This window comes from Cuculus canorus, chromosome 6 (genome assembly GCF_017976375.1).
Source record: "Cuculus canorus isolate bCucCan1 chromosome 6, bCucCan1.pri, whole genome shotgun sequence".
In the NCBI taxonomy this organism is placed as follows: Eukaryota; Metazoa; Chordata; class Aves; order Cuculiformes; family Cuculidae; genus Cuculus; species Cuculus canorus.
The window spans coordinates 8,078,474-8,094,158 of record NC_071406.1 but is presented as its reverse complement, the minus strand read 5'-3'; the positions used below and the strand labels follow the sequence as shown (position 1 = coordinate 8,094,158).

General features: G+C 39.8%; 1 protein-coding gene across 1 annotated transcript in view; it reads right to left on the bottom strand.

Annotated features, from left to right (window-relative positions):
* The window catches only part of NCKAP5 (NCK associated protein 5), a 426,805-nt gene that overhangs the window by 248,995 nt on the left and 162,125 nt on the right, over nucleotides 1-15,685 (bottom strand). The window contains exon 3 of the mRNA XM_054069955.1: nucleotides 14,431-14,508. Within this exon, the coding sequence (XP_053925930.1) occupies nucleotides 14,431-14,508 (78 nt within the window). The remainder of the gene's footprint in view (nucleotides 1-14,430; nucleotides 14,509-15,685) is intronic.

The window sequence follows — 15,685 nt, the reverse complement described above, 5'->3', positions numbered from 1 at the left end:
AAATCATATCCCTGAGCACTTCATCTGCCCATCTTTTAAACACCTCCAGGGATGGGGATTCAGCCACCTCTCTGGGCATCCTCTGCCAGTGCCCAAGAACCTTTTCGGTGAATAAATTTTTCCCCCAAAAAAGGGAGGAAGGTGATTCTGCCCCTCTATTCCTCTATTGTGAGATCTCTTCTGGAGTATTGAGTCCAATTCTGGAATCCTCAACGCAAGAAGGATATGGAGCTGTTGGAACAGGTCCAGAGCAGGGCTACAAAGATTATCCAAGGGCTGGAGCACCTCCCGTACAAGGACAGGCTGAGAGAGTTGGGCTTGTTCAGCCTGGAAAAGAGAAGGCTCCAAGGAGAGCTTATAGTGACTTTCCAGTACCTGAAGAGGCTACAAGAAAGCTGGGGAGGGGCTGTTTACAAAGGCTTGTAGGACAAGGGGTAATGGATATAAATTGGAGAGGGGCAGATCTAGACTAGACAAAAGGAGGAATTTCTTCACCATGAGAGTGGGGAGGCACTGGCACAGGTTGCCCAGGGAAGTTGTGGCTGCCCCATGCCTGGAGGTATTCAAGGCCAAGTTGGATGGGGTGTTGGGCAGCCTGATCTAATGGGATGTCCCTGCCCATGGCAGGGGGCTTGGAACTAGATGATCTTTAAGGTCCTTTCCAGTTCAAACTATTCTATGATTCTAATGTCCAGTCTCAACTTCCCCTGGTACTTGTTTAGCCTAGAGAAGAAGAGGCTGAGGGGAGACCTTGATACAGTGATGTTTTGAACTCCACGAAAGAAAGCTGCAAAGAAGCGTGAGAAGGGAGCTTGGCAGAACAGCAGCTAGAAGATCAGAATTTCCAGAATTTCCAAATCCAGCAGAATTTGTGGTGTCCGCTTGGATCCTAATTCTCCATTAGAATGGGGTTGTCATGGTTTAAACCATGATCCTGTAGCTGTCACATAGTACTGAAGTAATACCTACTGGCCTGTTTAATTGCTTTGTTGTATGGAGAAACACCTTAAGCAACTTTCTTAAGAGCTAATTTTAATCACTTACTTAAAAATACATTTATTTTCTGTTTAAATAGAAATAATAACATCCCAATAAAATGCAAACACGTGATAATGCCTATTGTTTGCACAGTCAATCTAAATTGCCTGTTCAGACTCCTTTATAAGTAGTGATGGAAACTGCTAACGGTGAATGGGTTTTGAGACGTTTGAGACTAGATCTGCCCAAAAGGTCTGTGTACCTCAGTATCATTTCTCTCCAGTGGCAAAACCCAAACATCCAGGGAAAGATACAACACTTCTCCATGCTCCAGCCAGCCGGGAGCTCAGGGATGCCCATGTTTGCCCTCTCTGTGTTTGGTTCATCTCACTAGATTGCTCCCATGACTTTGTCCAGTCTCCAGCTGACCTTGTGTATACTTCTAGAATCTATGCTACCCTGTTGCAGATGCTATGAACCTTACTTACATGAAAAATCTCTTCCTTTCATCTGTTTTATTTGATGTGCCAACAGTTAGTTTAACCCAACACCCTGCATTTCTTGCACTGAAAGAAGCAGCGGACAATCTGCTCCTCTCAATGCTACTCACGTTTTTAACTCTGTCATTCCCCTGCCTAAGTGGCTGCTTTTTCAGACTCAAGAATGCTAATTGTTCCATAAATGAAGACCATCTTGTGCTTCTGATTATCTTTTCTTCCCTCCTCTGAACTTTTCCAGTTCTATTGCACCTTTTCTGAGTGGGAACCTCAATTGTAGCTGGTATTTGAGATGCAGTAAACTCACCAGCATAATTATGATCCCTTTGTGATACTGCAGATCTGAAAATGCTGTGCTAGCCTAGTCAATAAATTTCTTGGTCCAAAAATTATTACAGTTAATTTTTTTATTTAAAAAAATACATCTATCCACAGTTCTCCTTTCCCAAATTCCTAGTGAAATCATTGAAGGATTTCACCAGATATGCTAGATCAACCAGGACTACAGGACTGAAAAAAATGTGTTGCCAGTTCTGTAATTATTTTCAGGCCCGGGCTTACATCCACTGAAATCAAATGCAATAGAATTGGTCTCCTACTCTGTAACTAGAAGTGATTTAGAATTAAAAAGAACCAGTATTTATCTACAATTTGAGGCTATAATTACAACTTGAATTTATTTTTTGTTCATATTGAGCTGTACTGTTCCTGACAGCTGAGATACTGTTCTTCTGTGTCTCTTTACGATTAATAGCATATTGCTTTCATACACAGCAATAAGTACATGTTCCAAATCATTAATTATATCTTGTCCCTAGGCTTGCGCAATTTTATCTAGCGTAGACATTTATTAGACAATACAATAGTCTGCAAACAAAATTCATAACTTTGCTTACCACTGTTTTGGAGCAATACTAAAAACAATAATGCTTGTACTTCAAAACACTAAAATGCAGCAGGTGATAGCATTAGCTCGGTTCATTAAAGGTAGCCGTAGTTTTAAACATAGGAACATAACAGCTGGCACTGACAAATGCAGAAATTGCCAAGTATAGGAATTTTGTCATCACAGACATCAAGCTACTGTGGAAGGGACAGATGTTTCTTAAACTGACGTCTGGTTCTTGACTGGCTTAATGTACATGTGGAGGTGATCTACCTCTGCCCACTGATGCATTCCACAGCTCTTTGAAATGGGAGGTGCTTGGGCAAGAACAGGTACTTTGACAAGCTGGGAGTGACTGATTTGCACAGTAAGCAATTCTTCTTCAGAGAGAAACTTCATATTTGAAAATCTGGCGGGGCAATCTCCAGAAGTGTACAGCTATTAAGTTGTCCATTTTTTAATAGTGATTTATTTATTTAGGACTGAAGCTATGATGTAATATTAGATTTTTGAGATACTCTACCTAAAGATTACTAGATTACACTAGCAGTGTTCCAAAACCTTATTAAATAAGAGTAGGGTAGAAATCACTTATATTGACATCATATATAGAAACAGTTGCTCTTTCAGCCTGACGCAAGACACTGTTCAGTGAGACCTGAGGCATCACTGCCCTTTTGGGGACTTCAGGTCAGATATCGGAATGATTGCTTGTGCATCTGGGAAAGCCGCCAGGAAGGCTATTGCCCAAAAAGCTGTGCAATGGTAGCTGCTGGGGACACTCACTGAGCACTCCGTGCTGGCAGGGAAAATCACAGATCAGTCGCTTGAGGAGAGGTTCCAGAACAAACTGGTCCCCAGTAACCATGTTGGTATTTTCCAGTGCAGACTGTGATGCAGGACTACAGGAAGACTTGCAATCTGACTGCTTCAATATCTTTATCAATTATACTGACAGCGAGATTGAGTGCACACTCAGCAAGTTTGCGGATGAAACCAAGCTGAGTGGTGTAGTTGCCACACTGGAAGGATGGGATGTCATCCAGAGGGACCTGGAGAGACTGGAGAAGTGGGCCTCTGAGAACCTTATGAGGTTCAACAAGGCCAAGTGTAAGGTCCTGCACTGTAAGGGGATGATGTGCTTGAGAGCAGCCCTGCAGAGAAGGACTTGGGGGGTGCTGGTCGATGAGAAGCTCAACATGAGCCGGCAGCGTGCGCTCACAGCCCAGAAGGCCAACTGTGTCCTGGGCTGCATCAAAAGCAGCGTGGCCAGCAGGGAGAGGAGGGGATTCTGCCCCTCTATTCCTCTCTTGTGAGACCTCATCTGGAGTATTGTGTCCAGTTCTGGAATCCTCAACACAAGAAAGATATGGAGCTGTTGGAATGGGTCCAGAGGAGGGCTACAAAGAGGATCCGAGGGCTGGAGCACCTTCCCTACAAGAACAGGTGGAGAGAGTGGGGCTTGTTCAGCCTGGAGAAGAGAAGGCTCAGAGGAGATCTTATAGTGACCTTCCAGTGCCTGAAGGGGCTACAGGAAAGCTGGAGAGGGGCTATTTGTAAAGGCTTGTGGGGATAGGACCGGGGGGACAGGCATAAACTGGAGAGGGGCAGATTTAGACTGGGCATTAGGAAGAAATTCTTCAGTATGAGAGTAGTGAGACGCTGGCGCAGGTTGCCCAGAGGGGTTGTGGCTGCACCATTCCTGGAGGTGTTCAAGGCCAGGTTGAACGAGGCCTTGGGCAGCCTGATCCAGTGGGATGTCCCTGCCCATGGCAGGGGGTTAGAACTAGATGATCTTTAAGATCTCTTCCAACCCTAACTATTGTATGATTCTATGATTCTATGACATATGCTGACATCTGTTACCATCAGCTCCTGCTGCTGCTGGTTACATTTAGCCTAAAAAGGATTCTATAAGAATTTTTTCTTGATCTCAATGAAAATTCAGGATTTAAATCCTTCATGGGAATTCTGAGCATCTTTTGAATTGGCTGAAGAAAGGGTCAAGTGTTCCCATTTGCACATTGCAGAAAGCAAAAAGAAATCCTGACGTTCCTGTTCCTAGGAGAAGGGCAGAATTTGGCCATTTTTTTAAAGTACTTATAACAGTATTTTTAGAAAAAAGGAGAAGAAGGATTGAGAGTGCTTACAACTCTTGATCTGTATTTCTGGACCAATCTCTCCCAGGGCTCTGCAGGAAGATAGGTGCTTCCTTTGCGTTTGATCTCTCTTCCCCGACCGGGAAGAGTGGAAGATCATAAAAATACAGGAAGCCTTACAGGAACTACACCATATGTACTTGTTTCTCTCAAAAGGTCTTAAGAGGCTCTCAACTTGCCTAGTAGAGGACTAAGAATTTGCCAAGTGAAAACCAATATTGTATTTATTATGGCATTATCAGCAACTGAGCTGGGAAACATTTGAGAGGTAGCATCAAACTAGCATCAAACCTGCTCAAGTACTGGGCAGTGCAAGTTTGTGCCTATTCTGGCAGCATGTGGGAGCAGGTAGGGTTATCCTTCTGGCATCTTTAAAGGTGCTACATAAGTTACATCAAACTAAATATCCTGTAAAAAAAGCTGCTATATCCTTACTGCTAAGCCTTTGCTGGAGATCAATCTAGATTTTCCATTCTTGCTTATTTAAGTTACACTTCCTAGACTCTGTTTAGCCAATCAGGAGGTAATAAAACTAAGAGGTCTGTATTTTTCAAGCTTTTATGCATTTTTTTTAAATCTGTGGGGAATATCTACATAATCAAGAGTCTGCAAATTCTGAGCTATGCTGATCTAAGTAGGAAAAAAAAAATGTTCAGGTCTTTAATAGCTGATGAATGCTGCCTTATATTTGAAACCTTGTCCCTAGTGGAACCCATTACAATAATGTTTATACAGGTTTATGCTATAAATGCATGATATTTTCCCTACGGCAGAATATGTTGGAAGTTACTCCTGATTCAAAAATGTAATGTATGAATCAGCCATATCCCCGAATATGGGTTGCTGTAGATATCATTATGCCCTTTTATTAACAAAGAAAGCAATGTAAAATATAATATGTTCATATAAAATGTGTTCCATACAGCAGGCACAATTGATGGGGAGTGCACCCTCATCTCCTGCGACACGTGTGAACAGGAGGCCATCCAAATCCTACAGAATTAAAGGAAACTTTCAGAAAGCTGTGAAGTACCTCCCCAAGCTCTTCCAGCCTGATTACAGTTAGCGTTAGAGCTAAACAGGAGACGAGGTGAGCCCCCTTAATAAGGCTATCTGCACACCTAAACTCTGCTCCTTGCAAAAATACGCTCCAATACCTCCAGACCTTGAGTTGCCAAGTGCCCACAGAGCCTGGGGAGGGGTGCTGACTGTCGCAGTAGAGAGTGGGAAGATGACAGTGATGGATCAGCACATACTTAACGTTCATTAGGGGGAAGAGGTGATGTCACAGGAATATTTTGGCTGCATGGGTGTCCTGCTTTCAACTCAAGCATTATTGCTCCTGTAATAGCCCCAGTCGGGTGACACAGGTATCTACAGCCACAGTTTTGTTTATATCAAAAGCTGTTGCATCAGCACAGCAACACCAGTATACTGTAAAATAAACTGCCTCGAGAGAACAGGGCAGAGCCCTTGTCTCCTTTTCCCCTTGCTACAACCCATCCCCTGACAGAGGAGATCGTTTACATGGGCTTTTATACCGTAGATCAAAGACAGAATTTTGATAGGACACTTCCAATGACAGGTCTCCTCTTCCACCCCTCATCATGCTATGAATTCTAGACACAAGAAAATGCCCTCCCATCACAGAGCACAGGATAAGACTAACACCAAGCTTGTTTTAAGGCTTAAAATATTTTAAAGATTCCAGCAGTTATGTGGGAACCTCATACCCCAGATTGAAGTGAACAAGCTGACAACAGACACTGCTGTCACATGACAAATAAAACATTAATTATACACTGAACTGGAACACAGAAAAACTCTGGCTTAAACATAGATGTCTTGTATAAGCTCTGTTAGTTAGTATATTCACGACTTTATTTTTCTCTGTAAAAAGGGAATTATGTTATTTCTTGTTTCATCGTTGGGGCTGAAGAGATGAAAACCATTTTTCACTTTGTGGGGAACAATGAGGCCCTGTTCTCACTTAGGGTCTTAAAGTTTTGCTTTAATGTAATTTAGAAAAATTATAAATGGTTGAGCATTACAGAATCAAATAGAAATGCTAAACTTGATTATTTAACTTCACTTTCATGAGTGAAACTGATTTATGGGGAAAGGTGCTAACCTGACTTGCATGACTTCGTATACATATTCTCACTGCCATCAGCACTGCCCTGTTCGCAGACTTCATTAGTGAAACACATCAGTGACACACCATTTCTTTAAAAATAATACATTCATAAATTCTCCATTTTTCCATCCTTCAACCTACCACTCCATCTAAACACCATCTCACAGCCTGGGCCTGTGCGCTAGTCATCCCTATAATACATTTTGACATCCTGTTTTTGTGAGACCCAAATTCGCATTTGTTGCCTTGATGTAAATCCATGGGTTTTCCTCTGCTGAATAGGAAAGAGAGACTCTGTGTAAAGATACAGTTGTTCAGCCTTGGAGAAGACTTCAGGGCAATGTCACTGTTACTCGTAAGAATTATTCTTTGGAATTATCTGAGGAGTAAAATACGATTCAACAAGAATAAGCATGGCTGTGCCTACGCATTAGTAGGATGGAAGACTAAATTCAATAGCAAATTATGAAGAGACTACAGACAGTGCCCATTTGGAAATGTGTGGGTTTTTTAAAAGGGCTGGGTAAACTCTTCGCACCAAGAGCAGATAATTGTGTATTCATATAGAATCATAGAATCATAAAATTATTGAGGTTGGAAAAGACCTCTAAGACCATCCAGTCCAACTGTCAGCCCACCACCACCATGCCTACTAAACCACATCCTGAAGTGCCACATCTACAGGCTTTTTGAATGTCTCCAGGGCTGGTGAACCCACCACCTCCCTGGGCAGCCTGTTCCAATGCTTCACCACTCTTTCTGAAGCAAATGTTTTCCTAATATCCAATCTAAATCTCCCCTGGTGCAACTTGAGGGCATTTCCTCTCATCCTAATCCATATCTTGTGCATTGTTATGTTGTATTGCTATTTGGATTTGTATCTGAAAACCAGGGTGCTGTTTAGGATGAGTAGGTGCTCTGAGGTTTCCCCACATGCCAGTCCTTCTGGGCTGCCCTGGGTTTCCCCCTGCAGTGGTGGAGTGGTTGTGCAGTGTCCATGGTGTGCCCGGTGCTTGCTACCTCAACCAAAGTCTGCACTTCCGGAGACACAGAAAAAAACCTGCCATACACACTTAGCTCCAGATAAAAGCAGCTCAAAGCATTTTTTTTTCCTAACCCTAACTCGCCACTAAAGGAATATGTGTATCTGCTTACACAAAAGAGTTTGTTCTTATACAAAATCTAAACCAAACAGAGAACCATGCCAAGATTATACATTTAATTTCCCAGCATACAAATGAGGATCTAATTTACTCTGGGCTGTTCATGCATTTTGCTTTTAACAAACATCCATATGTCAAATAGACCTTCCACATACTTCCCTGCTGGAGGTTTTTTCCTTTCAACTTAGTAGGGAACATTTGTGATCCCTATTCTACCAAATATATCTAAAGAATATATTTTGCTGAAGGCTTTCTATTTTTTAATTTAAGAGAAACAAATCAATTCCTTGCTCTGGCAGTCTTGCTATTATGACAAGTATACATCTGTGCAAAAATACCCCAATCCCTAATTAATTACAGGATGTCGTTAACATTTTGAAATGTAACATTTGTTAATTTATTTAATTTTATAAGCATGATCATATGAAGTTACTTTTTAAGGACTGCTTTTCCATCTTTTGCTTACAGTTTTAAAATCTGGCTAGTTTATCTCCTTAGATAAGGAGATTTTTTGCTTGTATCAAAGTTATTTTATATTCCGGTCGTTCCAAATCCTTTATGCAATCACTTCAATAACTGAGATTTGACACTTGACTCCTGACTCGTGCGGCACTGATGGGCAGTGTTAATGGGAGCTTTTTCCAATTGAGAGGCTGAGAGTCGTATTCTTTAAAATGAATACTTGTTAGGAATTTATAATGCCAAAATCATCACTGGTCATATTTTTTATATACTGCAACACATCAATTTGAGCTTAATTTTAAGTCAGCTTAGTAAATACTCCACAAAAATATGCCCTATTTGAGTTGAAATGATTCACTGTTGAAGGGGATTTACTTATTGATCAGGGAAAGAGTTGCATGTAAAATGACTATCAACTTTAATCACTTGAGGACAATTATTTTATATGACAAATTAGTGGAAATGATAAAAAAAATAGAACAGGTGTAAAACTCTGTAAGGCATCTATTTTTATTTGTTTGAAAGACAGTGATTGATCTTGATTTGCACATTGAGACAAAGTATACTCACTTAAAGGGGACCTACAGTAGAGCTGGGGAGGGTTTTTTATCAGGAAATGCAGAGCTAGGATGAGAAGTAATGTTTTTAAGCTGAAAGAGGGGAGATTTAGATTAGATTTTAGGAAGAACATTTTTAGTGTGAGGGTGGTGAGGCCCTGGCACAGGTTGCCCAGGGAAGCTGTGGCTGCCCCATCCCTGGAGGTGTTCAAGGCCAGGTTGGATGGGGCTTTGAGCAGCCTGATCCCATGGGAGGTGTCCCTGCCCATGGCAGGGGGTTGGAACTGGATGATCTTTAAGGTCCCTTCTGACCCAAACCATTCTATGATTCTGTGAATCTATGATTCTATGAAATATGCACTGCTTTTCCTTCAACTGCAGCAAATGTTCTAGTGGCTATTCAGTCTTTTCCCTTGGTTATAAGTTTCATGTTTATAGTGGACTTGGGTAGTCCGCAAGGTTCATTTGTAACCTGTAACCTATTCTCTCTTACTTTTCTATGATCCTGTTAAAAATATGATTTATAAGACAAACAATAAAACACTTTCTTTTCCATATACGCATTATTCATATTATTCTCACCAAGGTCAGTCATGAAAAAGTATCTTTAACAAGATGGGTATTGTACCGGCGAGTCAAAGGAAGGGAGCGCTTTTCATTCACAGATAATACAATGGCGGTGCCTTTTATGGCCTGTAACTACATCTGCACTGCTCACTGAACCATCCAAATTTACACTCAGCTAAAGAAAACCACATTTGGCCAAAAATCAGATCCATTTTTAATTGGTATCCTAATGCACGTATTCAAATACTAATCCTTGGTAGACATGTGTGTCTGAAGCTATATTGTCAAGTCTGTTGGCCAACTTGGTAGCCTTATATGGTTTCTATTTATATTTTTCTGTGATTTTTTTCTATGCATAAAGCCACAAACCACAAGCCCCAGCTTTAGAGAGACATACATGATGTTATAATGTTAGCTGGAAACATCTGAGTACTTGTGATGACTGAAACTCCTAATTGCCAAACTCGGTTCTGCTTTGCCTCGGCCAGCCTCACCTCCAAAAACTAAGGAAATAGAAAGGAATACATCAGTGTTTCCATGGATTTTACGAATTCAGCTGTATCCAGCAGCGTTGTAGAGATGTAGCAAAGAAACTGTAGAAACCAACACCCTAACACACTGCCCCCAGCAAAGCAAAACACTGCGAAAGAGATGAGAGGCAGGTGTTAGTGGCTAATAGCACCAAACACCTTTCTCCTGGCTCTATCCACTGGCAAGACAGGAGTGGCAACAAAGGTAGACTGAACATCAAGAAGCGAAGAAGAAAGATGCCTCGTGCTTTTAAATACCAAACCAACCAAACCAAACCAATCTCTGCATGCTGATCCAGGGCTACAACAATTTTGCAGGAGAACTCATTCCAAATACGGTCTGTAACTCATGATAGCATCATAGACCAGAGGCACTTTTGTTATCAGAAATTTCCAGAAAGGGTTAAAATGGGGTTTCAGCCCCAAAACCTAGTGGCTTTGATCTTAACTCCCTTCACGCCAAGTTACTAAACCCCCGACAAGAAAAAGATACTTGTGCAGAGCATGACCTTATTTAGCTGGGGTAGCATTAGTGTTTTTTCACAGCCTTCATTACTGTAATATCATATATAGGGTTTTTCATTCGTTTGCCATGCGACTTATTCCCCTAAGATTAGTCCTTTTCTAGTCAAGCAGTTTACAGCTAATCACAGTTGTTATTTTAATCTGTGCTCACCATTAAGAATTCTCACAGAGCTACTTTGCTTGTTAGCAATTACGGTCTCCCAATGGAAGTTTATGATTACAGCAAAAGCAACCTGTTTAATACTTGGCACCTCTTTAGTATACAAGCATTAAACCCAGGAGCATAGAAGCATGCTAATGCTGGTGATGAAAGTATAGCAAATGTATTTAACAAACTCTGGGTTTAAAGTACAGTGTTGGAGAAATGCCACACAGGCCTCATGCACGCTTGTGGTCCTTCCCCTCTGCGTTTTTCGTTACTGTAATAAAGCAATAAGGTGCTGTTGATCCTTTGCTTAGGGATATGATTTAGTAATGGATAGGTACGGTTGGCCTTGATGATCTCAAAAGTCTTTTCCAACTTAGTGATTCTATAAGTCTGTGCCTCCTCCTTCCTTTTTTGGAATTTGCCATGTCTGAAAAGCAGGATATCCTAATGCTTTCACCAAAGCAGACTTAAGTTTTGGTCCTGGTTCCAGCAGAGCTAATAATAAAATTCCCTTGAAAGATCTTAAGAACTGGGTCTGATTCTTGCATATTTAAGCAAGCATCCTATCCTGAAATACAAATTCTTTCTTCTGTTAATGGAACTGGTAATTACTGTAAATGATCTACGTGTCAAGACTTAAAAATTATGATCTACTGTCAAGGTCAATTAGCAAAGACCAGAGGAGCAAATTTCTGCTTCTCATGTTGATTGTCTATGTGATTCTGCCATAAAAAATTATACATAGTAATACACATTAGCTGAATTAGATGGAGCATTAAATGACTGTGTGACAAACAACAATGCGAGGATATCCCCAACCCCTGATCCAATTCTGTCCTATTTCAACTTATTTCCAGACAGGGTAGGACAGAGAAATCTAATATAATCCAGTGTTCTGGTTCAAGCTGATACAGTGAGATGCACAATAGTGATCATATCAAGTGATAAATGTTGGTCATTTACATCAACAGAGGTCAAATTTGTCTCACATTGGATAAATTTATTTTGTTCAAACTTGAGAAATGGGGGCACCACTGACCAGTCAAATACACTATTAACTTCATCATTCTTCATGTGAAAATAATTACTGTAAAATGGTCAGTATAAGAATAGCTGTGGGGAAAAAAGTCTGTGTCTCCACGTACTAGTGAGGTACCCTCCCTTGTTGTTGCAAAGATTTTAAAGAACAGAACATCTGAAGCTGGGCTAGAGGTCTCCTTTGGTAGAAAGCCATAAAACGTGACCTAACCACAGTTAGTTCTCCTGGGACAGTAGTTACAGCAATAAATGTTCCACAGCAGATGCTAATGCCGTGTACAAACAGTCATCCTCTAAAATGAAAAGAAAATTTTGCCCCCACATGTCTTTTTGGGTCCCATTGTATGTGTGGAAATGTAAAGGAAATGTAAAATTGATATGCGCACCATGACATCGGCTTTAGTCTCCTCTGTTTTAGCCCAGCCGCTATAAATCTGTCCTGGCTGTGAGTAATGCTGAAGGAGCTAAATGGTCAGAATTTGTGTCTGTCTTTTTTATTAGCTCGCCTAGAGTAAAGCAGGGGTTATCGGTCAATGTCAGGTTCAGCGCCCAGTGACCCACTGGGTTAAAATCATGGTAGTCACAAATCAAAAGCATAATGAAGTCTGAGAAGAGGGCTATGCTGATTTATTAGGACATCTGTCTGGCTGTAGACAGCCTAGTACTGCCCCTGCGTAGTGCAAGCCATTAGCATAATCCTCACCATGAAACATCCTAGAGATTTAGGAGAGAGAAATAAAGTGTTCAAAGAAGGCCGACAAAACCAGAAGCGTTTATCTTGTAGTGCTCATTTTAAGTCTTAACTTTTTATGTCAATACCCCATAAAAATAATATTAAAAATAAATTAGTCTTCAGTTTTTCAAACCCACTGAATTTTCAGAACACATCTGAATGTCTGTTCCTAATAATATAGTCACTACCCCTGCTACCTCTCAAAGACTTTTTCATCTTTTCATTTTTTATTATTCATTTATATTTCACCATAGTAGTGTCATCCACATAGAATATTATCACCTTCATTCTTACCAAAGTAATCTCCTGAATTCTACTGTAATCTCAAATGAAAACTTCATTTTTTTGTGCCAATTATTTTGGCTACTTTTAAAAGAAAGCAAGAATTAGACACAAAGTTTCTGAGTTCTGCCTGCAATTCAGACTGTCCGTATCGTAAATGCTGTACCGTGTAAATGCTGTAATACTTCTTTATATCCTATAGGCTAAGAAGTTTGTGAAATGCATACCAGCCAGTGCTGTCATGTGCAAAGCTACTTTTTTTGTACATGAGAGGCATTCAACTGAAAAATCAGACAGATCATTATTTCTTCCTTGATCAGAACTAAGGTGAAATAGGTTTTAGTCTATGAAGATTAAATTATTCCCTGAAGATCATTTTATATTTGACTATATTAATAAAGATTGTCATTGCTCATATGCCTTCAGAAAAAAAAAAGTTAAATATTACATTTAAAAAAAATATATGGCTGTGAATGTTGAATGAGTTTCATCGTGGGTATTAGTCCATTTCTTGTCTATTCTGTTATCCCAGATAGGAATTTAGCTGGTAACTATAGCAGTGATAGTGAGCATTTAATAAATAGATACTGAGTACTTTGAAAATACAAAGTACAAGCAAATACTGCAAAGTGCCATGATGCAGACTTTTTGCACCAGCTGTGATAATAACAATTTTACACAAATGAAAAGTCCGGAAGAATGAATTTTAAAATGATCGAGAGATAATTAACTCATTAAGGGTGAGAGACTTCCGAGGCTTCTGAAGATTAGGTAATTTCTTGGCTATCTTTACCATTTCATATCAGAACAGTCCTGAAACAACAGCTAAAGAACAGTGTAGCTGAGCTACAATAAAGAATCTATAGAGCTAGACATTTTTGCCATCACATCACTGTTATGAATGACACTTGGTAGGTTTTGGAAAGATGCAAACAATGCAGAACCTCTTGTCCTAGCTAACAAAGGCATCAACAGTAACGCAGCAGCAAAACCGCTGAAATACATTATGTACTAAAATTGCTGTTGTAAAGAGGAAACTATGCCTGGAATGAAGTGAGCATCTTTGGGGGAGAGCTGATGGCCACCGCCTGCGAGTAGATGATAATTTTTAGACCAGAGGAAAACACAGAGGTTTGCAAGGTACTATGCAGGGATGCAGCATTTGAGGAGATCCTCAGAAGTGCTCGGGCAGTTACCACATTTGCTGTACGGCAGACTAGAAATGCCCACGAGCTGCACACCAGCCTCTGGAAATCACTGCTTTGCTTAAACCAGAGTCAAGTCTGAGCAGCTTACCCAGAGCAGTAGGAACAGAGCAGAAATAGGAATTCTGCACCCTTAAGAGTACTGCAAAATTTTAAAACCGTGTTTATTTTAGTTTCAAAACTATCACTTTCTCATGCTGCTGAGCTTAGGGTGCATGCCATTCAGTGAAAACACTTTTACTAAAAAATATAAGACCATTTCCTAAATTAGTCCAATTAAAAGAATCTGAAGTACAGTTAGAACCCACTGCTTAGAAAATTTAACACAAGACTACCTGTGCATGTGTGTAATTGGCCAGATTAGCAAAGGCAAGATTCAGCTCGTGTGTGATGCCCTATTTCTTTCACTTAGGTAAGATTTGCTAGAGATTTTAATTCTGCAAAGAATTAAAAGTGGGGATACCGAATACGGTATCATTTTTTCGAATTAAAGAATGAAAACAATGGAGTGAAGTATTTTTTTCCAAACTAGCAACAGAAATAAATATGTGTGTGCATAGTACTTGCCTCCACAAATTCCAGCGTTGTTCTTCCAGCTGAGTCACCAAATGCTCTATGTATTTGTTTGAGTCCATATATTCCTAAATGAAGAATGATTAAAAGGTTAGTATTCAATGTTCAAAGCATTTGTAAAATTTTGACTAAAAGACAGTCAGAGTCAGTTTGTGGAGTCCACTTTCACTTTGAACCCACGGTTACCCCATGTACATAGAAATGACAGTGAGGTAAAAATCTAGATTAAAGCCAAATTTGGATTCATACCAAGTGAACAGGGCAGTAGCCCAATACACTTTTCAGACATTATTTGAGAGGAAGACAAATGACGGTGAGGATATGCAAGCAGCCAAATAAATTAGAGTACATATGAATACATATTTATACTCTAAGCCCAGAATTATCTTCCCTAGATCCAGACTGAAAAATACCTTCTCAACAGAGCAATCACTGTTCTGGTGTACATTTTGTTTACTTCCCATATAAATCAAAGTGAACTGAATATTTGACTCAAATATTTATTTCATGGATGGTACGAAAAATATTATAGCATGTACCCTATTTGAAAATGAAACCATAATTCAGCTCCTATATAATTTTCAGTTCAACTTTTGCAGATGCTATAACTTGCAATATCAGCTGTATGAAAGCTACTATATTTGTGTCTAGACAGAATTTCTGGTAAAGAATCATGATCAGATGAACAATGTGGATTTTTTTTCTTACTGATGCCTATTCTTTAAACTCAGTGCAAAGAGATGATATTTATTCTCAGCAGAGAAACACCTCAGTAATAGAAATATACCATTTCATTTCAAGGAAGATGGTAACTTTAGTGTTATTTATATAAAATATTTCGGAATGAACCCGCAGAATAACCTATGATATGATATGATGTACTTGTATGACATCAGTACCAACACAGCCACATTCCTATTATTCTGAAAGCCTATCAGTAATAAAATAACTTTCTTGAAATATCTCACCAAAGCAAAAGGTGTTTTTCGAACCTTATACTTCAGGAAATAACAAGTACTATATGGAAAAGAATCCATCTTCACTTTCTGGAGGCAAAAGCTCTGCTTTTATAGCACCACTGTTTTAGCTTTGGACTCATCGAAAAACCACTTTGTGAGCTTTTTGTTTGTATTAGGACTTGTTTCTTTACTATTATTATTTATTTTGTGTAAAATATGGATTTTGCTTGTGAAGTACTTGGTCCTTCTGAGCCATTTATCTTCATGACCAGGAATATGAGATAGC